This window comes from Vanessa tameamea, chromosome 5, assembly GCF_037043105.1.
Source record: "Vanessa tameamea isolate UH-Manoa-2023 chromosome 5, ilVanTame1 primary haplotype, whole genome shotgun sequence".
Lineage (NCBI taxonomy): Eukaryota > Metazoa > Arthropoda > Insecta > Lepidoptera > Nymphalidae > Vanessa > Vanessa tameamea.
In genome coordinates this window covers 2,790,752-2,817,301 of record NC_087313.1, presented here as the reverse complement: position 1 = coordinate 2,817,301, position 26,550 = coordinate 2,790,752, and the positions used below count along the sequence as shown (strand labels likewise).

Below are 26,550 nucleotides of genomic sequence, written 5' to 3'. Positions count from 1 at the left end.
TAAATATCATTGCAAGCTTAGGCTTTACACTCCTATTATTTTCGTCGTCTTGATTTCATTTACGATATGTTTTTTATTAAGTACAATATACGTTTTCGAGACTTGTTAACAAGAAAAAAACGAAACCGCATATTCCTAAACTTAAGTGTTAATAAATGTTTTATCGAGACAAGTTATTGATTAATATGATTATAAAATTAGAAAAAAATCAAAGAAGAACATATAAATAGATATAATAAAAATAAGATCTTTAATTCCTGTGTAACTGACACATTGTAATAAGTCTTGAAATAGAAGACTCGGGGAAATACTACCGCCAGTGTTTTCACATGTTATTAAATAGCGCGGTATTCATATTTACGTATCGGGACGCACACGCCGCTCATGAACGAACATTATGTATATCTTAACAAAAACTAGCGTTCCTATGAATTTTGGTAATTCCAAAAAAATAGTACCTTTTAAATCATATTTAATTTCCAAATTATATAACCACATTATTTTATAGATAAGTCACGTCAAAATATTTTCGGAAAATAGACTTGCTCTACAACAATTAACTTATCCAGACGCATACACGCAAATACTAACTTGTAAACTTGTAATGTATAAGTATTGTGACGTCATACATAATAACATGTGAGCCGTCACGTGACTTAAACGTTTTGGCGCGATTTTTTTTTTTTTTTACCTTATCGGGCAAATGTTTAAATGCTTTATGATTCATATGCAATAAACATACTGATATAATATTTGTAGGGTTACTTCTCAGTCAAATATAATGTAAAGTTATACATGTTCAGGTCCAGGCGAGCCCTCTGGCGGTTGAGTTACGACGTGCTTGGACAAGTCGCGGATGTCCTGATGGTCCCCGTGCGCTGCGAGATCGAAGTCGGAACCAGAGAGTGAAGCCAAATGGTTCCAATTGGATTCGTCTCCATCCTCACCTAGAGAAAATTTTAAACTTTAGTAAACATAGCGATTGGAGTGATTTCATTTTGTATTTCGAATATATTTTTAAATTATTTTCTTTTTATTAAAATTATTATCATTATTATTTGTTTATAAGGTTCAAAGTTACATTTATACTTTAAAAAACACTACATCAAAAATGAGAATTCTTGTAATATTTATTGTATTTTGAACTTGTTACATCCAAACATACAACATCCAGCTTCTAAATATAAATACAATAGAATAAATTTGTCAATAGCGTAAAGCGTCAGCCTAACTACTGGTTTGAAGCTCTATCAATTATTATGCCAATTTAAATAATATATCAAGCTTCATTTTAAATAATCTTTAACTACCAAAAAATCAGATCAATTGTTTTCAAACGAAATTCAAAAATAAAAAAAACTGTTCGTGTGTGTAGTGTAAAACTATTTGACTAATTATTTAATGGATTTATAAATGTGTGCGATGCATTCAAATTTGTTATTGATTAGTGATGTTGTGATCATGGAAAAAAAAATTAATTGCTAGCTAAGTGTTACCTTTTCGTATTCGTAGTTATAACGGAAATATTTTATTGGGAGCATAATATTTTGCCACGTTTAAGTATTCGTTTGATTGATACATGTATAACAGCCAACAAACATATAAAACTATGTTACCATATCATAAAAGGCACATTATTATTAAAAAAAAAAACTTTTTAATAAATAATTAATTATATTTGGTCTAGATCGTGTGTTCTAAACTAGATAAGCACCATTTCATTTCATTTCATGTGCACAATTTATATTTATAATAAATTCCAATAATTCTTTAAAGAGTATGTCTATGTGTAACGGGGCTGTTAATTTTTATAATTTGTCATTAATAAAAAAAATATTACGTTATAATTTACGAGATATAGGCTTATAGCAAGGAACAGATTAAATAACTCCACAACCGATTTCCAAAGTTTAGTACGTGCAATAATATTTTCTCTACATTAGTGTTAATAATTACTTGAACATCGTATTGATCAATAAATATCGTTCGAAACTGATCAGTCTTGCATGCTGTTATTGATAATATCATCGGACTCACTCACAGATGCGTCGTTCAAGTTGCTCGAACCCGCATCGAACTTGCGTACACGTATATCCACTATGTTAGGTTTGGAAGCTAGCTTTAGTCAAAATAAGGCGAGAACATCAACGATACCGAAGATAATATTTCTTGTTTCAAAATGATTTAGGAAATAAATTAAGAAAATAATCAAGAGTTAAAATTAACGATGAGCGCATCGCAACGCACCGCAGCGATGTTTACATGCGCTCATACAAGGAAACGCTCGCAGCCGGTTGTGTCCGTATATCCAAAAATGGACTTTAAATATTTTTTTGACACTTTAACTTCACCACCACAAACTGCTGCGCCCTTTGATATGTCTTGGCTACCTTTGGTGGGAATTGGTTCTTAGACGACCCGTATTTTAAAAATTAGCTTACAAAGGATAGTATATAACAAAAGTGGTATATGTTATGGTTAAGTCTTGAGACTTGACTTCGTTCGTATGACAAAAAATATAGAGATATCTTTCATTGTTATCTGCTTAATCACTTTGAGCTTTTATATCATACATATCTTCCATCCTTATTCAATTCTTACAAAAACATAATTTATTTGAATCAACGCATAATCTCTTCCATCACTATTTTGCATATCTTGATATTTATTCTTGTTATTTATTAAACGTTGATGTTCTTTCCTATTCTAGACTGCGTTGATAATGTATAATACACTGACTGAATTGCTGAACTATATGAACGTCGAAGCTAGCCCTTCGTACGCACGCCGGTAAATCCGCCAGCATCGAGTATTTACTGCCAAGCGTTATTCTCACTACGAAGCTTCACTCCATTTTTTCCCGCACCTAATATTCTTTCATAGAAATATGGTGAAGAAATTTAAAAAAAAATACAATATTTATTTTTATTAAATACAGACCAATTAAGTCTGTATTTACGCGTGTAACTGGTGCTATAGAGGGGAATCGATATGTTAACTCGAGCCTAAGCGCTTCATGTCATCGACCAGCTCATGACCTTATTCCAAACGAAGCACTCGATAGCTTCGTTTCTACGACGTAGTGGTTTACTAAAATTTTAATCAGTCTTCACACTCGGGAGAGCAGCACACGCATTAGAATATTAAAATGTCAACATCAAATCTATCACTCGAAACATTCCCGTCAGTGTATCAGGACACACACAACACAGTCCGGGTCGGCCGCAGTTCACTGGTAAGGCTCTAATCAAAACAGACGGTCAGAGATTCGCGAAGGCCCGAGAGCGGCGCAGTGAACGGCGGCCGGGCGCAAGCGGGCGGTGCGTACCGGGCCCGAGGGGGGCGGCGCGCGGGCGGCGGGCGGGCACCTGGCGGCGAGCGGCGCGCCTGCGAGCGCGCGCGCGTCTCCTCCATGATGAAGCTGTTGATGACGTAGGCCTCGCGCCGGATGCGGTCGCGCAGCTCGCCCGACATGTCGGGGATCGCCCAGCGCACGATGATCATCACCAGCGCCACCACGTTCTGCGGACACACCGGCCGTGAGGAACTTACATTGTGTTTGTTTAGTCGAAATCAAAATACTCTTTGTTCGAGTAGGATCGTAGAGGCGCTTTTGAATTGAATGTGAGATACCACCGGTTCGAACAGTAGACTCTACCGAGAAAGACGGCAAAAAACTCAGTAGTTTCTCTTTTCCACCATTCCAATAACGTATTAACCAATTAAAGTATGACAATAAAGTACAATCAATTTATATATAGTCTCGAAATCAACAATTACTGAGTCCACGCTTTTTTATCATTAATATAATCTTCTATTCAGTAACATGTTTCCATACATTATAATATAAAAATACATAAAATTCAGACATTTAATGTAATGTAAAAAATATCTTCCAGGCCTTCAGTTAAGGTAAGGGTTTATCAAGGTTCAATTCTAAGTCCATTTCTGTTCCTTATTTGTGTAAATGACAAACCTTATATTTTAGACAATACTCCCTAGATAGTACTGTTTAAATTTATTACAACTTGTCATTATTAATTATAAAAGAATCGGTAAGATAGAGAATACATACTTATAATATTTCATTAGTGTATTTTCAATTTACAAGAAACTAATGATCACTCTGTTATCCGTTACGTTGAATAGTTTAAATAACAACTTTAATCAATAAATTTACTTGGTGGTAGGACTTTATGCAAGCCCGTCTGGATAGGTACCATCCCCTCATCAGATATTCTACCGCCAAACATCAGTACTCAGTATTGTTGGGTTCCGCTTTGAAGGGTGAGTGAGCCAATGTAACTACAGGCACAAGGAACATAACATCTCAGTTCCCAAGGTTGGTCACGCATTGGTAATGTAAAGAATGGTTAATATTTTTTACAGCGCCATTGTCTATGGGTGATGGTGACCAGTTACCATCAGGTGGCCCATTTGCTCGTCTGCCATCCTGTATCATAAAAAAAATCAAGTTATCAGTCATAAGATAAGTTTACCTCGAATACAACGACAAACGCCAACCGAGCTCCCATTACGTGCCAGTACCAGTTCGTGTGCTCGTAATCGTCCCCATCCTTATAGTGCCAATAGCCCGGATAACTAGAAAAGGTACACATAGTTAAAATTAACTCTTCCATAATATATACTATAGCAAATGTCGTGCAAAGCCTGCCACCCTTAAGACCCCAACGAATTCGACAACGTCCAGTGCGATTCGACCTTGACACTTAAAAAAAATTTGCGTCGTTTCTAAAAGATTACGACGGTTCAATAAGACTTTCAATATAAAAGTATTCCGCTTACCGCTTTAACTACATACACCAATTTTATTTCTGTATTTTGTACAATAGACACAGGACAAAAGTATACTAAATAACGTATTCTTCAAAATTCACATATTTTAATAATATCAATAAAACAACAAAAGAGAGACGTAGAAGGAGAGAGGTCGCGCAAAACATAATCGTAACCATCATCTAAATTAAATTAATTTTTTTACATTTGAAATAAATATAGATCTAATTTACCTGCACATTGTTTCGTTGTACGTCGATTTTGTTAAATTCCCCAGCACCGATATTCTGAAATCAGTCAACGTGTGATTCACGTATTGATCCATGGAACCGTTCGTGAACTGATAAACCAAACGAGGAATGAATTCCGACGTGAAGGCTATTATGAAACCCTGAAACAAATTGAAACCGGTTAATACTCTCTACACGTTCCAAATATTGTACCGATATTATACTGCACCGATACATTTCGTCAACATATTGACGTATCATCAATCACTACAATACAGATAGACGGAACTCCGAGAGGCTCACGTTGGTGATGATGCTGAGCTTGCCGATGGAGTCGAGGATGCGGTACCAGACGCCGATGTCGCTGACGCGCTGCGGCACGGGCCGGCGGTAGCACGTCAGGAACTTCTTGGCGTCCAGGCGCATCTCCAGCACGTTGTTGATGAGCGCGAACAGCGGCGCCAGCGGGAACGCCGCCACGAAGATCGTCACGAACCCGTACTGCAGCACTGCCGGCCACGCGGGCGACGTTAGCGCGTTAGCGAAATTCTTTAAGACGGACTTTATTTCAGGACCGGACAACTACATTGCTCTAGGATCGGATATGAAACCCTCGGTGGAAGAAGAGTTGACCCCGGATATCGTAAAAAAGTAAATTTAACAAAGCACAAAGTTCTGGTGTTATATTTATTAACAACTCGGTAATTAAATTAATTCTATTTTAATACTTTGCATAGCCAGGGATATACGAATGGTATTGTTATAATCAAACACTATCAAATATAACGCCTCATCGCCCTAAGTTACGTATGAAATGTATTCGTATACATTTATAAAATTAAAGTACGAATTATGAAATTCCATTCATACATACATATCATCATAATTGACTTTAAGTTCAATGACTCACCCATTTCCAAATACTCCGGAAACAGCCCCATGTTCCCAAAATCGACTAACTTGAAATCCTTGACCCACTGCAGCGGACTCTTTATCCTGCAATATAACAGTTAACAATATAATCTGTCATTCCGTCAAACAATCTGGATCCAAGAGGATTTCCATATGTGATTTCCTCGCAATTTATTATTATTTATATCTACATTAAATGAATGCCAATATCAAATTATTTTTGCATTCATAATAATAAAACGATTATTTAGTTTAAGTAGACAAAATAGTCGTATTATAATTCAAGAATAATAGAAAATTAATTGATAAAATAAGTATAAAAGATTACCTCTTCTTCCTTCCAATAGTCCTAAGAATGTTCCACCATTTGAGTACGTAAGGCATCATCATCTCCACGACGGTGTTAATGAACTGCTTTCCGATCATTATGATGGCCAGCTGAATCGACAGTTCAAGGAGGCAGCCTCCAGGAGAACACTAGAAGAGACACTCAATTTTCTAACAAACAAGTATAATCAATAAGCATGCAACTATTCTGCTGACTCTTTGTTTATAGAAGGGAAACATACTATCAAATGGACCAAATTATGATAAAATATCAACATCTAAGTTGCTAATTTTATATATTATTTCTTGAGCCTGTAAATGGGTTAATAGCTCATTACACCGAATCACTCAATCAGAAGTCTAGATTAAAGAGAAAAAATACGTAACATTTTATAAAAACGTCACAGAAGTCACAAACGATACAGCACGTATAGAACTCGTGTTTAAAATCAAGACGAGCATGGATATACATTTTTAAAATTGAAAATATTTTGCCCTATATAATAAAATAACGTAACAAATATTTTACAACGATTTCTCACTTACCTCCTCTTGTCTATGACCGAAAAATCTAACATAGTCCCCAGGCCGGCCCACGAACTTGCCCTTAAAGAATGCGATGTAGAAGATAGAAGCGTAGTAGTTGACGAATTGAAGTAGATAAATTTTAAGAGTTAGCGAGTCGTCGAATTCCGTTTGAGTTCGAAGGAGTTCCTTCTCCGTCAGCCATTCGGCTAGGAACTGGTAGATCTGGTAAGGAAGGTTAAACAAAATTAATATAAAACTTAATAGGTATTCATTTCACTGGCTAAAAAGATAAACTACTACAGTAAAGACATAACTTAGGTAATGTAACGTTTAAAATATCAGTTTTGTTAGCTGAATACAGATAATATCATATTTATTCTACCGTAAAGCTTTGGGTTAATCATTATCATAATCAAAACTCACGTAATTGAATATACAGATGAAGACAAGATTGATGGAGGCAGCCGTAGCCGTCGTGAACATGATGGGGCTGTAGGTGATGAGCACGTTATCCTGCTGGCGCAGGAAGTTGGCGCCCAGCAGCGACATGCGGTAGAGCACGACGCCCAGCACCGTGGCCAGCGCCAGCAGGATGAGCAGCGCCACCACGCTGAACGACATGAGCGCCGCCGGCAGCCGCATGCGCCAGAACGGCACCATGGGCTCGCGCTCGCCCGTCACCACGTTCAGCTGCACGCACACGATGACCATTCATACGAGTACTATGAAGTGGGACGGGTTTTTGCTTAAATATTCATTTTAGTTTATAGCAAGTACGTTTATATTTTGAATTTCTGATCAGATACCCGAAATATTAAAAGTATTACAGAATTATAGAAGAATGTTGACTTCCAGGCAGGAGATATAACATACATATATAATTATATTTAACTAACATGACTGTATTTTTAGATGTTGAAAAAGAGTAATTACTGAGTTTCTTGCCGGTTCTTCTCGGTAGATTCTACCGAGATGAATGAAGTTTGTTAAATGACGATTCAAAAGTGCTTGTAAAAGTCTACTTGAATAAAGTATATTATGATTTTGATTTTTATATTCATTAGTCACAGCCATCAATTTTTCTTTAAACAAGTAAAAAAAAAAACCAACCGTATATAAAGTTCTATTTATTATAGTTACTGTATGGCAACATTAATTAATTAAAGTTCTTCTTATCAAAAAATATATCAAACGAATACAGTCAACTCGGGTAACATTGAATACTTTTTGTGATTTATTTTATATTATCAGTAAGAATTGTACGTGTACAGGACAATTTTATGGTTTAATTAGTGTTTTCATTAGCTTGTTTATCGCACACAATAGAAAAAAATCATAAAAAGGATGATTAACTTACGAAAATTTAATCTCAAATCGGGGTTCAAAGTTATCACGAATTTTGGGTAACTTTGAATCATCAATTTTTGGAGATGAAAAACCTTATTTTTATAGCTTTAAGGTGGATTTTTGCTGTGTTAGACACGTTTAATACGATAATAATTGTATAAGCTGTCATATATCAGCTATTTCCATCAGCTTTATTTAATATTTTGTTAGGTGCTGCCACTTTCGATTTTTTTACCGTTGTAGGGGAGAAAAAAAATTAGAAATAAATCTGACGTACGTATTATTTTTTTACCATAGACTTGTAAACATATTATTGGTCGTTCCATTTTACGCATTCAAGGAGGAAAAATTACAAAAAAAGCTTAGAAAAAAATTCATTTCATTCAAAGTTGCACTCAAATTCAAAGTTACCCGAAATGACTTATTAAACCTTTTTCGTCATTAAAAATTACCATTTATACAATTAAGGCCAGAACAATAAATCTGGCTCGATGTTGATTGCATTTTAATATTTATTTAAAAAAAAAAAAAGTAATCATTTTCAAAATCGGAACGGGTGTATTAAAATAATAAATCTCGTTCTACTCATATTTACATCGTAATTGAGGAAACTCCGAACGGAATATCATATCGTCTGAACAATAGACTTGAACCATATACTTTTTTTAATTGTAAACCATTATACTGTCAACTCGTTATTAATCCAAGGTGAACCACTCTATTATTTATTTTTAATAATACTATAATAATAACAAACACTATATTAATAACAATAGAAGGAACTTTACAATTTAAAATAATAATAAACTAGTCTATATATATGGGATATCCCATCGGAAAACACCGTAACGTTGTTATTTTACTCATAAGAAGTTTAAACACTATATTTCTAAATTAAAAAAATGACGTACATACATACAAACTTACATGTCCAATTTAACACCCAAGGGTCAAATAAATTATCGTAAGCGTATTAACGACTGACTTCTATCAATAAACGCAAACCAAAATTCCTATTCTAAACAGAACTCTTATATCCCCTTTTAACCCCCTTAGGAGATGAACTTGAACAATCCTCGTATTTCTCACTTTCGTTCGATACAGAATAGCTGTTCAGAATGACATCGACCGACTTAGGCTGTGCGTTCGAAATTGTATTAAGTAGATTAAAATAAGACCTTTTTACAGACATATAGAATACTAATTTTCGGCCTAGTGGTCGTAAAATATAGATATGGATTTGAATACCGCATTTTTTGTTAAATAATTGAATAAATCAGAAGTACATTAATAATGTGCCATTAATCCAGTAATCGGCAATTCAATAAATAAGTGTAGAACAGTAATCCCAACCGAGCCGCAGCCTCCCAGCCCACCTGCGTGCGCTTGACGTGCGCGAGGCGCGCGAGGTACTGCGGCCGCGGGTGCTCCTCGTACACGTCGAAGCCCGTCAGGTCCCAGCGGTGCGTCATCTCGGCCGAGTAGCGCTTCCACAGCTCCAGGAAACACGCCGCTGGGGGAGGAGATCGATACGTTATTTCTGGAGAAATCCCTACCTTTCTTACCCACCGATTAGTCGGATGTGTAATACCGATATAATATACTAGTTAAAAAGGTTAAGTTACTTTTAAACAATATGTTTTATTAATAACTTAAATTTGTAGTCTGAATATTTTAAGATCTCACCCCAAAAGCTCATGAAGATCGCGAAGAATACAGTTGTGGGATTATCGAATAGATATGTTATCCGTGACTGTAAGCAGGTCGTCTTCAAGTCCCAGAAGTCGCAATAGTAGTCGCATTGCGGGCACATCTTTATCGTGGAGTTGTAGTTACATATGTCTTCGCTACAAAATAGAATTCAAGTTACAAATGTCTGACCTTAGCTTTGTATGCAAAATATATACAAAAAGGTTTCACATCTCGTCAATAGCGCAATAGTTAACAGGCCTAGCGATGTAAGAGCTCATCCCCACTCCTAGCACAAAGTTAAAGCTAAATTGGAGGGGTAATAGGAACATTAGTAATTCCTTAAAATGTTGCCAATTTTCTGTTACAAAAAAATACTTACAATGTAAAATCATTGTTAAAAAAACATAGTTTTAAGTAGTTAAAATGTAATAAATTTAGGATAACCAAAAAACTGTCTGATACACATACATAGATATATATTATTAGTTATATTACAATCTACATCTTAAGCTAAGCCGGAGAAGACTAAAGTGATATCAATTATCAATATAAAAATCTAAAAGGCATTATAAAAAATAATATCTTATGTAAATATATGACACAAATACAATTATGCTTTACCTGGGCTTGTTGGAGTAAACAGTGGCAGCGGAATATATGACACATATGAGACCAACCAGAGACGCGGGTATTAACATGTGTGTATAGAAGCCTAGCCATGCAAAATATAACCCTGAAAACAATTACAGCATATAAAAACTATATAAACGAAAAAATATACATATGTACAATTGTAATCCTTATAAAATGTCTCTGAACTCAAAGTATAAGCGTAATCGTAGCGATAACATTTTTTTTTTTTGATAAATTCCAATGTTCCTTCCAATAATATGTAAATAACTAGTTGGCGCTACCGTCTTCGGTCGCGTTTTAACGGTCGGTCGTCAGATTTAGTCACAAAAAAAATAAGATTTTAGAATATTTTGACATGGCAATATTCATGAAATTCGACATAGAGACAGACAGAGTTACTTTTGCGTTTATAATATTAATATAGATATCGAGTGTTACCAATTTTGACGCCAAAGTAATCCTTTACGTAATCCAACGGCTGATACTTGAGACACTTCGAAACGCTCGCCCATTCCGTGTACAGGAGATGACGCATTGACCCTGGAGTTTTCAGATCACCCTGTACGTAACATACACAATAATAAAAAAAATATACAAGATCACCTCAATTTCTAGGTCATTATATAACGATATGATTAATTAATAATCTGTCTCAACGTTAATTTAACTTAAAGTAGAATGAATGATACTTATGGTGTTCTCTTACATCGTGTAAGGGATACGCGGCGCTATACGTGTTATTGGAGATTAGTCTGGTTATTCCGAAAGCAAAATCGTCATTCGCTGATTCAGAGAACTTCTTGCGGTCCAGGATAAACTGGACTATGCGAGACCTGATCGATGGCGTCCAAAAGCATTCGGCTGATGTATCGAACCTGAGAAATAAATTTGATCGAACTTTAGAACAAAATGTCACTAGTCTTCACTGTGTTCTATACAGGACATCATTTTAGTATAACTAGCTACTGATAACTCATTGACAACTTCTTGGTTGAAACTGACCCCGGCTTTTAGGCGTAAATTAATATAATGGCAATTTAGATTGCCGGTAACGAAATACTCGAGATGACGAATAGGAAAAACTATGGAGGCCCGTACCCGAACCAGCTAACAGCCAGTCAGCTACCAGTAACTACCAAGATCTAAAATTAATAAGAAAATGAAGTATAGAGTCAATTTAAATTTAATTACGGGCACAGGCACATTCAGAGACGTTTTATCGAGTTTTGTCTTCTTTGTTTCCGCATGATAAGCATGGTTTCCCATTAAATCATTCAACTTGAAACAGAATTCCAAATAGAGTTTTTGTCAAGAATCAATTGGTATTTTTTTTCATTGTACACATTTATTATTTTGCATAACTTTTGTTTAATATTGGAAAAATAATTGCATGAAAACCTAATCAATCAGACAAAGATTAAATGTAACATCTTAGAATTTATACTTACAAGTATTCCTTGTCCTTAGAATATATTGCAGTCAACCGATGCTTTCTCTCCGGGAACAGCGCGGGATCTACTCTTATCTTCGACATCACATTGTCCCAACATTCGTCTATTTTGTCTATTAGACTATTCGTCTTCTCATGAACATCTTTTAGCGCTGAAAACTGAATTATTAATTGCAATTATGAAACATTTCCAACATCTTTTTTAAATATATTTTTTAGTATTTCATAATTTATTTTATGAATATAGAAGGTTAATATTATATTTGTTTTTTTTTGCTATATTAGGTAAAACTTAGCAATGGAATATGTAGAATATTACTAATGCAATCTTGCTTATTAATGCATGAATTACAATTAGAACACTTTTATTAAATATTAAAACAAATTAACTCTCGTGCTTATAATTACTAATTTTTGTTAGAGACAATATCATGCACGAAGAAAATTGATATTATAAATCAAATAATAATGGACTGATCGAAAAAAAAAAACAAAAATTATATATTTGACAATTAGATTTTTTTAATTTTGTATTTCTTACACATCTCTCTGGATGTTATCTGTCACTACTATGATATGACAGCTTCGAATACCACGATACGTACCTACCATCGCCCTGTAATAAGTATAAGTAATAAGATAAAAAATATTTAATACAAAAAAATTAATGAAATTAAATCGAAGTACATCCATCATTAACCAGAATTACTATTCTGTAAGAAGTCACGAACTCACTTCGAATCACAACCGTGAAATTTTGAAAACCACAATGTTATTTTAGAGTGTGTATCCTCTAAATGCTATAATTATTAAAGTCAGTCTTACGTATCACTTTCTCACATTTCACAATCGTGTTATGCTGTGAGTTTTGGATTTGTTCTTACAGAATAGAGGTTCACACAACAATATATGACATGAAAAGCATCTCAGATAATATATGATGCAAGTTATTCATACGCGTTACAAGATTTTCAAAACAATAGATCTTTAGGAGTTTTACTGCAGGGCGACGTTTTGTTATGTAATAATCATTCTATTATTACCTACTAAATATACCCCAGTCACCAACAACAAGCCCCCCACCACTCTACGACTGGCAAAATCGCAACATGTTAACGCACTGTACCAAATATTTATGTTAACATCAGCTATATATAAAAATAACAGAAAAAGTATTTTCTGAATAACTTCGATGCTCCTCTGATAAATAATTTTCTACTAATCGTGTACTTTTCAAAGGTTTCTTCGAGACATTAATAATGCTTATCAAAATGGAAATTGTGAGCATATTCAATGATCACGAGGAACATTAAAATTTACATGTAAGAGTTAAAAATATACCGGATAAGAAATCATTTCAGATTGAAATCATAAGACATTTGGTCACAATGCGTTAACTTAATCCAAATAAATAATGTGACAATTCACATTCATCTATATTGAAAATTTACCATACAATCATCATCAAGTGAGCGTAGCTACAAAGAGTACACTATAAACGGAAAGCAAAACATATCAAGCATTCCTCCAAATCAAAACAATTATGAATATCTATTAATAAATATTAATACGTTTGCAGTGTACAGAGATCTATAATAACGTATTCATTAGTATTACATTTATATTTTATATAAATATATATTATCTGTGTATTTATGCATCTGTCAGCTCGCTGTGCACATACACCGCCTTCACCGCGCGCCCATTTTATATATATCCTCATTTCCCGCGCTTTCGCGATGTGTGTCACTCCAGATGACAGATACATAAATACACAGATAATATATATAAAATATAAATCTAATACTAATGAATATGTTATTATAGATCTGTGTACACTACAACGTTAATTTAAATTTCATTAAATATCCGTTCTCCATAAATATAAACACCTAAAAGCTACGCTCAATAACATAATATCATATCAAAAGCTTTATAGTGCCAAAAGCAACCGATCCAAGCTCTTTGTCGTGAATTGCTTAAAACATTCCTGTCATGTTTTAAGCAATTCATGCTATTATTGCACCTTTAATACCTTATACTAGGAATAATTAGGACTATGCTATTGAACGATTCACTTGTTACGTATCATGCGCCAACATACAATCATACTAGAAGAAAGGTACGGTGGGTTTAAAACTAATACAAAATTCAGCCAAAACAATACTCTTCAAACAAAGAAACATTAAAAAAAATGTCTAAATAAATATTGTTTCCTACATGAAGTTCAAATATAGAACATGTTAACCTAACCACCACCAAATACAAAAATATTATTAGCATAGCAATCATGAACTGGCTTTACCTGTAATCAAATAGTTATCCCATCATAAAGGAAAACTAAAACAAATTGGGGTGGGATATATTGGTGTTACCAAAATAATAAAAAAAATCGCCTCAAAATATGGCAACAAGTTCTACGGAAACTTAATTAATGTTGATGTCAATGATCTCTCTAAATTCTACATGTTCGCCTAAATCCCCAAAATGTTCGCATTTCAAGCTGTTAGATAAGCGTGTACGCATCCGTAGTGACGACAGCTGCATACCTTAGACATATACATCGCAGCATTCAGTATGGCATTCGTCCGAGCCCCTTTTCGTATCTTACTGCATTCCTATGAACGTATAGACGATTATAGTGATAACACACCATGTGTTTCCACTAAAATTGTTGGCAATTTATGTGTTTGCAACAAATCCAAATGAAAATACCAGTATTGAGAAAGACACGAACACATCGTATCATTAATATTTTGGTATTAACTTTAACTTTAAACAATGAGAAAAAAGTGTTTGCAACACAAAAGTTGCCAATCTTCGGTGTGTGGATACACACGGCTAAACACGTGAATCCTTGACAAGTTCGTCAAAGACAAAGCCACACGTGTGATTCAGACAACAGCATACGTGTAATAGTGTGCATTATGCTTTGTGAATTTTACATATTTCAAAATGTTTCAAACATATTTTTTTTATACACTCAATAGAATTTTATTAGACAATTATAATAGAGTACATATTATATATAGATAGATATATATAGTAATATTCAAATAGTTCATAAAAAATATATTAAATGGATATATTAAAGTAAAAAAAAATAATATCATAAATTAATAAATATAAAAATAAAAAGCTAAATTTGAAGCTAAATACTAAGTGATAAGTATTAACATACGAAACAAAAAAAACTCTAAGACATTGACAACTTTTAGGACATCTTTTATTTGTCTAATCAAACATTCACATTGATTCTTAACATTTGTTAGGAAAACAAATTATAGACGAACTTACCTTCATCGGCATTCTTAGCTTGAGCACTTCGCTGTAGTCTCTAAGCACCGCCAATGGTGCGTGTATCTAAAAAGTGACAATTTTTAGTGCCTTTACTATTAAAAACTAAATTCCTCATTTAAAACATTATTTCTCAAATCTTATATATTAATAGCATAAGCCGATTTTTGTCCCAGTAATTATGGGACTATAGCTGGACATAAAAAATCGTTTATGGTCTCATTTGAAGAGCTTCAGCCGTAGACGTGCAGGAAATTAAAGAGAAACTGCAATTTTAACTGAACTAATGATATAATTAATTTCACTTAAAAGAGGTCTCATCATTTTGGCGGCAAATGTAGATGAGTGACTTGCAGTTTACAATTAAATGAAAACATGGAAAATAATCTCTGAAAAAATCTATCTCCTAGTATTAAATCTAAATATAAATTATTGCTTTCGTCTTTACTCCAATAAGTAAAGACCTTTCTGAATCTTCATTTCACACGTTTAATAAGACGTCCGAAAGGATTCTATCTAGAACGTGTTTTTATCATACCTATCGAGCAATATTCTGCCAATTGATTACTTTTCAATAAAAGCTTTTATCGTTTTAATTACCTTAATAAAGTGCAATCCATAGAGTTCTTCAGGCGCTTCTTTTTCCAGTTGCAAACCCTCGTTCTCAAGATTCTGCTCAAATATTCGTCTATGTTCGTATGCCTCTTCAGTAGTCGCGTCATCTTTACCCGCCTCCCACACCAACACAAAGTCAACCGACCGCACTCTATCGTTGAACGTTAACGATGGATTGTTAAGGATACCTCCCATCACTATCCTGGAAGTGGAAGTATCTATATTATAAAATCGTTGTTATCTTATTAATGAAGTGAGAAGACGTGTGATTGGCAATTCCCATAGACAAAACGCTCTCATAAATAACAAACACTTCTGACATCGTCAGTGCGCCAACAACCACGGGACCTAATTTGATGATCCTCGTTCCTGTCACTAAACTAACACTTACCATTCACACCGGAACACAGCAATACATACTGCTTTGCGATATAATCATTTAAAAAAAATCTTGTTGTAAAATTATAATTTAAAAAATATACACAATTTTCCCTAATTTAAATATGGTAAACTTTCATTTAATTAATCTTAGTAATTACATTTCCAAGTTAGTAGCATTTCCAACTAGTAGCGTTAGTGGCATGCGAATGGTAAATAGTTAGTTAAACCTTGATTAACTACATCAAAAGATACAATCACCTCACCTTTTTCTTCAAATATTACAATCATTAACGAACAAGGAGCCGATATTTAAGCAAAACAATGCACACGCAACACCCGCAACCGATGAAGTGGAAACAAAGTTGAAAAGTAGTAAGTGCAGTTCATATTACATTTACAAGTAATAAAAACATATATAAATTGAAAGATTAATAGATAAGGATAATGTGAATATTGATTTAAATTTTATCACAAAAAAGTATTTAATGTCTTTAATGTATGCCATAAATTGAATGTCTATTTGTTTTGTTTACAGGAAACTAATAATACAAAACACAAGTTATTTAACCCACCGATTGGATTACAAATTTGTACAGTGGTTAATAATTTGTGTGATGGTTTTTAGCATGGTAACAACAAACCTGTTGACGAACAAAAATCTTATAGCATAAATGGTTACAATATTATATAGAGATTGATACAACTATCGGATTAGCTTTGATGTCATAAAGTTCTATTTGTCACAAAGTCACAGTTTTAAAAATCTAATTGTTTTATTTAATTACGTATGGGTTACTGAGTGATGCACCGATGAATCGCAATATAGAGAAATTAATTTGAAGCTCAAGTTTAACCAGTGATAACTTGTCCCTATCAATATAGTGGGGCGATCGTTTCCCGTTTAAAACGTGTACGTTGTTACTTTCGTTTCGTACGTTTTTTCTTTAAAATTACCTAATGCTAGTTCTTACGAGAAATCAAGAGCAGTCCATCGCCCTCTTCTATAATTAAAACAGTTACAAAACTAATTCTATCACCAGTTACATTGATTGGGATTTGGTGTGTTATTTTAAAAGTCGAATAATTTGCGCTTTTTAAATCCAAATTATTACTTGTTAATTAGTTACCTCATAATTATTAACATTAGCTCTTACTGTCCCGGGTGAGCTTATGAGTTACGCTAAATTATCCCTGTTGACTTCGGGGCTAATATTTATGTCCATGACAGTAAATCTGTTCTATCAAGAGTTTGTCAGTAGATAGGGTTAGCCACATATTGATTAACTGAAAGCTTTTATTTTAAAAAAATAAAAGCTTTTCGAGCATAAATTTGACAGTCGTCAAATTGATGCTTTCAAAAACTTGAATTTGAAACCAGCAGTCGCTTTGTTTAGATGTGATGGTGTAAGAAAGATTCAGATAATAATATTCACATTCATATGATTAGTTACGATCCTCCAGAAGCATTTATGACCACTTTAATAATACACACAAAACCACAAAAAGTATCTCTACTTTTCTGTTGTTAACACTCAAGAAAGGTTTGTCCTATTGATTCAAAATATTAATAAAAAATGTGTAATTGTTGGCGACTTTCTGCTATACTGTTACTGTTGAATTGCATCAGTTGCAAACACAGAAATCGTCAACTATATAGATGAAATCACACCGACATGAAAGAAATGAAAAAATGTTAATATGCGACCTTATTTTGCAATTGTATTTTAAAATCAGCATCCTTTGCATGATTCTACTATTGTAGATAGAGACTAGTGGAATATAATGAACAAAACTGTCACAACTCCATAAATTTTACTCAGTTCAAATTTAAGCCTAAATTTGAAGATAAACGCTTAAATCTTGAACAGTCTCTATCGACAATTGAGCAATGTCAAACTATACTACCAAGCAGCGTGATTCGCGCTATTTTTTTTTCAAATGTATCTGTGCATCTAATTCATCTACGTGCATTTTCGGAGAATTTTTCCAAGTGTGTCCATTACTCACGAGCAATGATTCGCCACTGGTTTCCCATTATTGTTGGTTACGTCCGCTGGGGCGGCTGGTAGTCCGCAACCACAATCTTCAGCGGGACGAGTAGATGCCTCGCTACCGTTGTCCCTGTAATGTTAGCCGTGGACACACTGCTGTACAGCTGTAACCCTTTAATTACTCTTGTAAGTTGGGTCGTTCGAAACATTATAATTGAATAGATTTTCGAACAAAAATTTCAACTAACATAAATTACCTTTTTATGGACAAGTCCCTGACGACACATTTAAAGGGCTTCTTAAATTAAACTTAAAGATCTATGTTAGTTAATCGAATGATCATCCCAAACATTAATTCGAAATTCAATTGATTAATTGATAAGATTTAGGAACAAAATTTAACAACTTGTACAAGTATTTTTATGGAAAATTCGTTGTTACACTTCTTGTATCATTATAACAAAAAACGCTATTTTAGTTATGTTTCAGGACCTATTAATTAATCAACATTTTAGATTTTATAAACAAATATTTCAAAGATTTGTAAAGGTCAATCGAAATCCTATAATGATTTGAATAAGAAAATAATTAAATAATAGATACGAAGCGAAATTTTTGCAGTATATAAAACTGTTCACATGGATCGCTTATATGGAAACGTCCTTGTAACAATTACGATGTATCGATTCAATTTGATTCTTCTATGTTAATAATTTATCATGTATACGAAGGATATTGTTTGCAAATGTACTAGGTTGCATATAAAGCTACAAATTTAGAATTTATTTAGGCATACCTACCTAGCTACCTACCTACCTAGCTACAAATATATGTAAATTATTTTCTATGAAGGTTTTATTCTAGAAAAAACACATGTTTTTATATTTTTAGGGTTGCAAAAAAACAATAATTAGTTATAAAAACATATTTTTTTTTTTAGAAACACACATCATAGAAAACCTTATCTAAATACAAAATTTGACCCAAAGTGTATATATACATAGATAAGTAATATATACTACAAATTTTCATTCAATATTATTACTATAGATATTAAAACCATTTGGAATATATTCAACGGTTGTTATCTGTAAATAAATAGTATACATACAAATTATCTAACCGAACATTCCATATACAATATGGACCAAGTTATTTATAAATTTTACATATTTATTTTGTAGTAAAACGATTGAAGCGTTAAAATGTATTTTATTAAATATGTAACAAAATGCCGATTTTATAGTACTTCCAATATAATCAGACGTATTGATTTACTAGAGCTTCCTTTTTTTAAGAAATCATGTAACTTTAGGTGGCGTGACAAAGTAGTAGTCCTCTCTCTCACACGCTCACTCGACGTGAATACAAATGATATCCATTTTGCAATATATAAACTAAATATTACCCAAACGAATAATATTGAACCCTATCGAAATTACGAAAAAGGTGGCCATTCTATCGAGGTTTTATTCTAGTTGTGTATTTATAAAATTTTTAGTCGTCTTTCATTTAATGTCTCATACAAACGAAATCAAGTAAACATTCATCAATTAGCAACTCTATAACAAAACTCAAATCTATTACGTCATCGTTTATCATCCTAAAACAGATAGGGGTAATGCACTCATAACAAAGAATAGTCTCTTCACTATTCCGTTTGAATAAAAAAAAATATATAAGTTCATTAAATACTATAGTCAAACACTTAATGATTTGTACGGGTACGAGTAAAAAAAAACCTAGCTCACATAGTTCGTATAAAGTTTTTATGATATAATTAATAATAAGACTACGACTCCACTTATAAACACTACTATTATACTTGTTAAATAAACCTTCACACTGTTGACTGCATTGTTGGTCTAATATATAAAAGGTCTCAAATCCCAAGACTTTGGGTTCAAACCAAAGTTATTGGGTAATTCAGTTGATAAATTATCAGCAACAGACCGAAAGCATGTAAAGCCGTTGGTCCTGCGCCAGAACACTTTCATGTTATGTCGATGTGCCGTACCATCGAATTATGTAAGGAATAGACTAGGTGGCTGGTCTCTTGAGCTTGGCCACTGGGGTCGAAATCAATCAAGACAATGTTATTATTAAACTGTTAATAGATTGAAATCCACAGCGTCATAATTGACATAAAAATATTTTATATTAAGTAAAATTCTGAACATATTCAATCTTGTTAGTATCGAAGCACATTATTATGTTTTGTTTAATTTTATTATTGCCTTTAAAAAATATATCCATAATCTATTTGTTTCGGTAATTTTAATATCCGGATTGGTTATTTACTTTGTACGGTTATTTATAATACATGCATAATAATTATGACTCAAAACGTATATGATACCGAGTTAGACTAAAGTCGAGCGTTTGATTGAAACGTTTATTTCCAATGCGAACATAATATCTATATATAAATAGGAAAAGAAAAACAGGTTCAGCACTATTTTATCCGTTTGTCGATTTTCTTCATTGACTTATGTGGTGATTTTCTTCTTGTATTTTAGCTTTAGGGTTGTTATAAAAAAAAAACAGTTAATACAAAATGTTCGGAACATGTAAATTTTCATGTGTTTCTTCAAATTATAGCGATTTAAAATATCATCCGAAACTTCTACATACGACCGACATTGAGTGGAATATTTAAATGTTCAAACAAAAACGACAATACTAGATACCTAATACGAATTGTGTTTACGTTGAAACAATATAATTAAATATACTTATTAGTTTTTTAAGCGTAAAATCTGAATTTTAATTTAAAAACATACAAAACCTATATACTGACATCATCAACAAGACCATGAATAGAAACGATGGTACGAAATTAACAAAAATATAATACGTCTTAATAGTCAACATAGGACAGAAATAAAAAATGGCATATTCAAATCTACATATGTCTCCAAATATCACTAAGGAATTAATATTGCAATTAATTTAGGCTTTAAATACTTAAATAAGCTTGATAAATAAAAGAAAACATCGACAATACTACACAATACTTTATAGATGATCATTACACCAATTAGAGCAGATTTTGTAGAGTGCTAAAATTTGGAAGAGTAAAGTGGCTAGAACCAGACATGAGATCGACAGTTCAAATCAACTTTCTCTTCCCCGGCCTCCGCGCTCCGTGCCACTACCACTACCCAACGAAATAAAAAGATATTTTTTTTGACAACTTGAAGCAAAAGTAACTAATTTCAAGTTGATTCAATATTACAATTTAGTACTTTGCTACTAACAACTGTCAGCTTTTTTAAGATAATTTAAATGTATACCCATTTATACATATATTTTAGGAAACACTGATAATTTTATATACATGAAATAACTTTAAGCTATTTGACTCTATCCTTTACTCTACCTTTGTATCCGTTTTAATGACACATCACAACTGGACATAATAAAAAATGAAATCCAAAACTTCCTCTAAACAGGATTATTCTAGTAACACTGACCAATACTTTACGTAACTGTTATATTTGTTAAAGCTATGCTTCCATTATGTTTCAATTATTTCTTCCTATCACCTCATTAGTGTGTTCGATTGTATTAAATTGATACAATTTAAAATAAACGGCTTTGTTACAAACACATGCGTACGACACACAGGACAGAAAGACCAATGACATCACACATATGCATACAATTGACATTAAAACAGTTAGCAATCACAATAAACTCATATCTGAGAAACGTTTATAGGAAACTCTTCGGGTTATTTCTATATTATGATGATGATATAGAGATTTAACAAAAAAATTGTACGAAACGTGTAGGAAAGGTACACATTCTTTATGAAATCTATGAAATCTACAAGTTTTCTGATTCAGCAGAATCATCAGTTTTGACAGACAAGCATTTGCGGTTTTAATAGAGAAATCTCAAAGAAAAGTGTCTCCCAAGAAACGAAAAACATTTACGTAAAAAACGAAACAGTTGCACAATTATGGGATCACGAAAAAACAGTACTGGCTATTGAGGGAGGCCAATTTGCGAGATATCTGCTCGCCAACTTTGAACACTGGGCGATAAAGCTTATCTAGGCGAAGCGAGAGCAGGGAGGATCAGAGAGAAAAAAATGACCAAGAAATATTTAAAACTATATTTAAATTAGCAGAATTTCAAGGGTGGCTCGTACTAATTGGCCCATCGGCCAAAACTGATAGCCTGACTAGTAGCCTATTGCACTTAATTGGTAACAAGGTTTCGATAATTAATGGAATGCTTATTGCAATGTCATCGGTACAACAGCTAAACTCACCGGTCGGTATTCATTTCCTGCGAGAGGTTGTCCTGGTAAGTACTCAGCACCGACATGGCGTGCAGATCAGCGATCCTCTCCTGCGCCGCTTTCTCCGTCTGACCCAAACAATATATCGAAATCAATCACACTTGCCAGTGAAAGATTTTTTAAATAATTTTACCCCATATTATCACGTAAAATATCTGTCGAATATCTATTGAATACTTTAAAAATAAACAGTTTAACGAGTGACCTTGTTATTATTTTTTATAACTACCTAAAGTTTCGCATAACATTGTAAACATTGAGACTACATCGTTAGCTTACCATAAATATTAATAAATGTTGGCGAATACATACACAATTCGAAATCAAACTGTCCAACTTGTCTTTTAACCCATTGGATTTGATTTGATTACTCACTCCGTATTGCTAGATGTTTAAAAACTATTACAAATAAATACCATACATTATTATTTCCGCCTCTCACACGATTTCTATAAATTCTATTTCGATCGACATCGTATAAAACATAACATATCACTTCGATAACACTCCTCGCGATCATTTTATAACATTGAATTCAAAAGACAGAAAAACCTGAGAAACTGACTACTGACCTTGGTCGTTTCACACAGGCTCTGTACAACTCTGAATCATCTGTATTTGATTAGTGTTTAAGTACACCTAATGACAGAGACCATACTCTATCTTTAGCCTATATTCTTTTCTATAACATTATACATTATATAACCATATTCGATAAGTGGCGCCAATTTGGAGATTTATCTCAGTTACGTTTCAAGATTAGAACCATCATCACTTATTCAAGCAGTGACAAAGTGCAAAAGTGTTTATAAATATATTGTTTGCAATTTTAATTAGTATCATCCTTAGATAAACGTTAAGAAATGGAATCACAAATTCTCGTAAGTTTCATAAAGAAATACGACTCATTTAAATATTCAGATTTTCAACACTTCCGAAAAAGAAAATTCCAATGGTGAGATACACAAAATTCCATTGAAAAAAACCACTAAAAACAGAAAAAGGCGCCGTTATTTTACGTCACGTTCTCTAAAAGTAAAACTAGTGACTATTTAACAAAATTGCTGATTGCATTAAACATTTGTCAACACGCACACTACTGTATGGGTCTTTCCTTTATACTCTACAATGTAGGTGTTACAGTTTTTGCTGTTATCTTTATTAGTTAATCACCCTTGGGATTTGGGTTCGGACTTCATTAACGAATACGTAAAACTAAAGTAACTTTATGAATATTAGTAAATTAATTATTTAATTAATTAAATATGTCAAAATAATGTATTGCCTAACTTTTTAATATCCACTATACAGCATGTCGATAACATGAGGTATTGATTAAATTACCTATTATATTTAATAATATTTTTTTAATTGAACATTAACATAAATAAAGAAATTATTAAGTAATTAGTAATAAGTTAATATGAAGGTCAATATTGTAAAGATACCGTGAACAGTGATAATGATGTATAATCGTTTAATCTTTGCATTTCCTATGGTGAATAGTCACTATTCATTAAAACAAATATCATTATCCATAAATAATATTGAATGTAAATAATATTGTACCATAAAGTATGCAACTTACAGAGGTTTCTTAATTACACAATCTTAACATTAACCATAATTAAACACTATTACATTAAACCTTTTTTGTTTGATTATGTTTTCTAGATGAGAATTTTCTAATTTTTACAATACTAAATAGGGTATTATTACCATTAGGGATTTTTTTATAGACTATAATATTCCAATTGAAGAAGGAATAAAGATAAAAAATACTTTAGATTTACATACACCAGGTGATTAGCTAATAGCTCAGCTATATTGTTCTTGACTAATTTATCATAATATAATACAACACTATTCCAATAAACTGCTTATATCCACTTATATTTTACTTCCAAAATTCTGATAACACTTCTGTCCATGTTCAAAATGCAATTTTTTCACAAATCCACAATTAATATCACAGATTGTTCAAGCTTTTGACCAATGATATTCAAGCCAATGAGATGTCAAATGTTGTTTATTTGGCTTTTGTCGTCTTGTGGTTGGAATCGATTATAGTGAGTATCATTATGTTATCTACAGCAGAAAAATTGGATTTTAATTTGAAGTAGTAGTAGGTAAAAAGTTAAGTATTATTATTAGTAAAAAATAAATGTTGTCATGAGTTTAAAGAGTGAACGCCAACAATTGGTGAGTTTTTTTTTTTTTGTAGAAATCAGCTCCTGTACTGTATCCAAATTAAACGGAAATTGCTTGTTTGTTAATGACTGAATTATAGGTCTAATACATGATAAAATATTTCTCATACAAAGATGTTTGACTCAAAAATAATTTACTTATTGACTACCTCTCCCTTTAAAATTGTCTATTTAACTACCTATTTATAATACAATATCTTTACTAATTGGTTTTTAAATTATTTTGTTGTTAAGTAATAAGTATCTCTGTGTATTGAAATTACTTACTGCTTGCTAATTACTTAGCTAATTTTTAAATCTGAGTCTGAAGTTGGACCTAATAGACAACACTATTATGTGACAAATCATAAATATATCAAAAGAATATTGGTCATTAAACGAGCACAGAGCACTGGCATTTTTAAAATAATAATATCTGTAAACACACAAAATGATATTTTATATGGTCTAAAATAAAATTAGAATGTGCTATGTAAGTAATGAACATTTTTATTAACAAACAGTACTCAATTCAGTAAATTTGATTAATCTCAGAAATTAAATTATAAGTTTATGTGTTAAAATAAATTATTGAGTTTATTATAATGAGAGCAACTAATATTTTAATTATTTAATAAATAAACAAAGAATAATTTGAAACTTTGTTTTTTGTTACAAGTAATAATACGACCATTTGTTTTCATTTCATATTCCAGACCAGCAAATGAACAATAAATTAACTGACAAAAGATATGGCAATTATTGCTGTTCAATTAGTACCTATTTATATGATATTAATAACTTAACAAATTACTATATTAGAATGAATACCCACACAAATATCATAATTATATTTTTAATTATTATGATGATGATATTATAATGATGAATGAAGACCAAGAAATAGGGCAAAATAAATGAAGGAATTAGATTAAAATATTTTATACATTTAGAATAATTAAAAATCAACATCTTAGGATGGCCTACTGTGTGTAAAATAAACTTACTTCGTGAAATTCTCCATCTCCATCTTGGAATAACTGTTGGAACGCAAGCTCATTGCGCTGTGCATCAGATAGAAAAGATTCAGTTTCCGCAGCGTCTGATGGCTTGTGGTGAATCTTCACGCTTCCAGCAAATATAGGAGTCGCTATCTTTGGCGTGAACACATTTTCTTCGGGCCTTTCTAACAAAGGCTTTGGAATATCTTCTTCGAGAGAAGGGTCTCCGTCAGACATTACATATAAATCGCTTCACAACAATTCACTCTTACAAATCACACAGAATATTTTGATCACTAATTAAACGTCCTTATCATGCTTTAACTCTAACTTCGAGACTGTTTCGAGATGATTAGTCACCGGAGAGAAAGACCAAAGTAAGCTTCGGTAAACTGTTCGAGACAATATTAACGTCAAATATAACAAACAACAACTATTTCTTATTTAATCTAAATACCCACGAGTTACGTGATAATTTTATCAGTCTTGAAGCTAAAACCGAACGAGGCGAGAGAGATGACTAGATGTAAAGAAGACAATTGAATCGACAATCTTACGAGAATCGAGCACCGAGGTTAATTTAGTAACTTCGATTTCTCATGTGTCAAGTTGTCAAATGTCAACTGTCATTTTGACTGCTTATTTAAGGATAACCTCTCATCATTATCCTCCTACCCTTATCCCAATTTTACTTGGAGTCGGCGCAGCATGTCTTCTTCCATACTTCTCTGTCGGACGTCATCTCACAAGTAACATTCTTTCTAACCATATCGTCTTTCACACATTTAAGGATAACCTATGAACTACAATAACTAAGTCTGCAAACCTGTAAAGTTGTTTTGCTAACA

At 32.7% G+C, this 26,550-nt stretch overlaps 1 protein-coding gene across 10 annotated transcripts; it reads right to left on the bottom strand.

Annotated features, from left to right (window-relative positions):
* Window positions 1-694: 694 nt before the first annotated feature.
* LOC113392328 (anoctamin-1) lies at window positions 695-26,311 on the bottom strand. 10 transcript variants are annotated; one of them, XM_026628699.2, is made up of 21 exons: window positions 25,709-26,311; window positions 22,483-22,580; window positions 18,217-18,330; window positions 15,814-16,030; window positions 15,214-15,279; window positions 14,466-14,534; window positions 11,915-12,075; window positions 11,173-11,341; window positions 10,905-11,025; window positions 10,455-10,566; window positions 9,828-9,988; window positions 9,518-9,654; window positions 7,218-7,484; window positions 6,813-7,016; window positions 6,268-6,416; window positions 5,938-6,023; window positions 5,331-5,536; window positions 5,031-5,188; window positions 4,500-4,602; window positions 3,369-3,522; window positions 695-947 (listed from the first exon to the last, which is right to left on the bottom strand). In XM_026628699.2, the coding sequence occupies exons 1-21, from the start codon at window positions 25,937-25,939 to the stop codon at window positions 790-792; spliced, it is 3,141 nt and encodes a 1,046-aa protein (XP_026484484.1). In that variant the 5' UTR covers window positions 25,940-26,311; the 3' UTR covers window positions 695-789. The 10 variants fall into 10 exon arrangements, with proteins under 10 accessions (XP_026484484.1, XP_064076916.1, XP_064076913.1 ...); XM_064220846.1 differs by lacking the exon at window positions 25,709-26,311 and adding an exon at window positions 23,085-23,423; XM_064220843.1 differs by lacking the exon at window positions 25,709-26,311 and adding an exon at window positions 22,934-23,056.
* Between the last annotated feature and the right edge of the window lie 239 nt (window positions 26,312-26,550).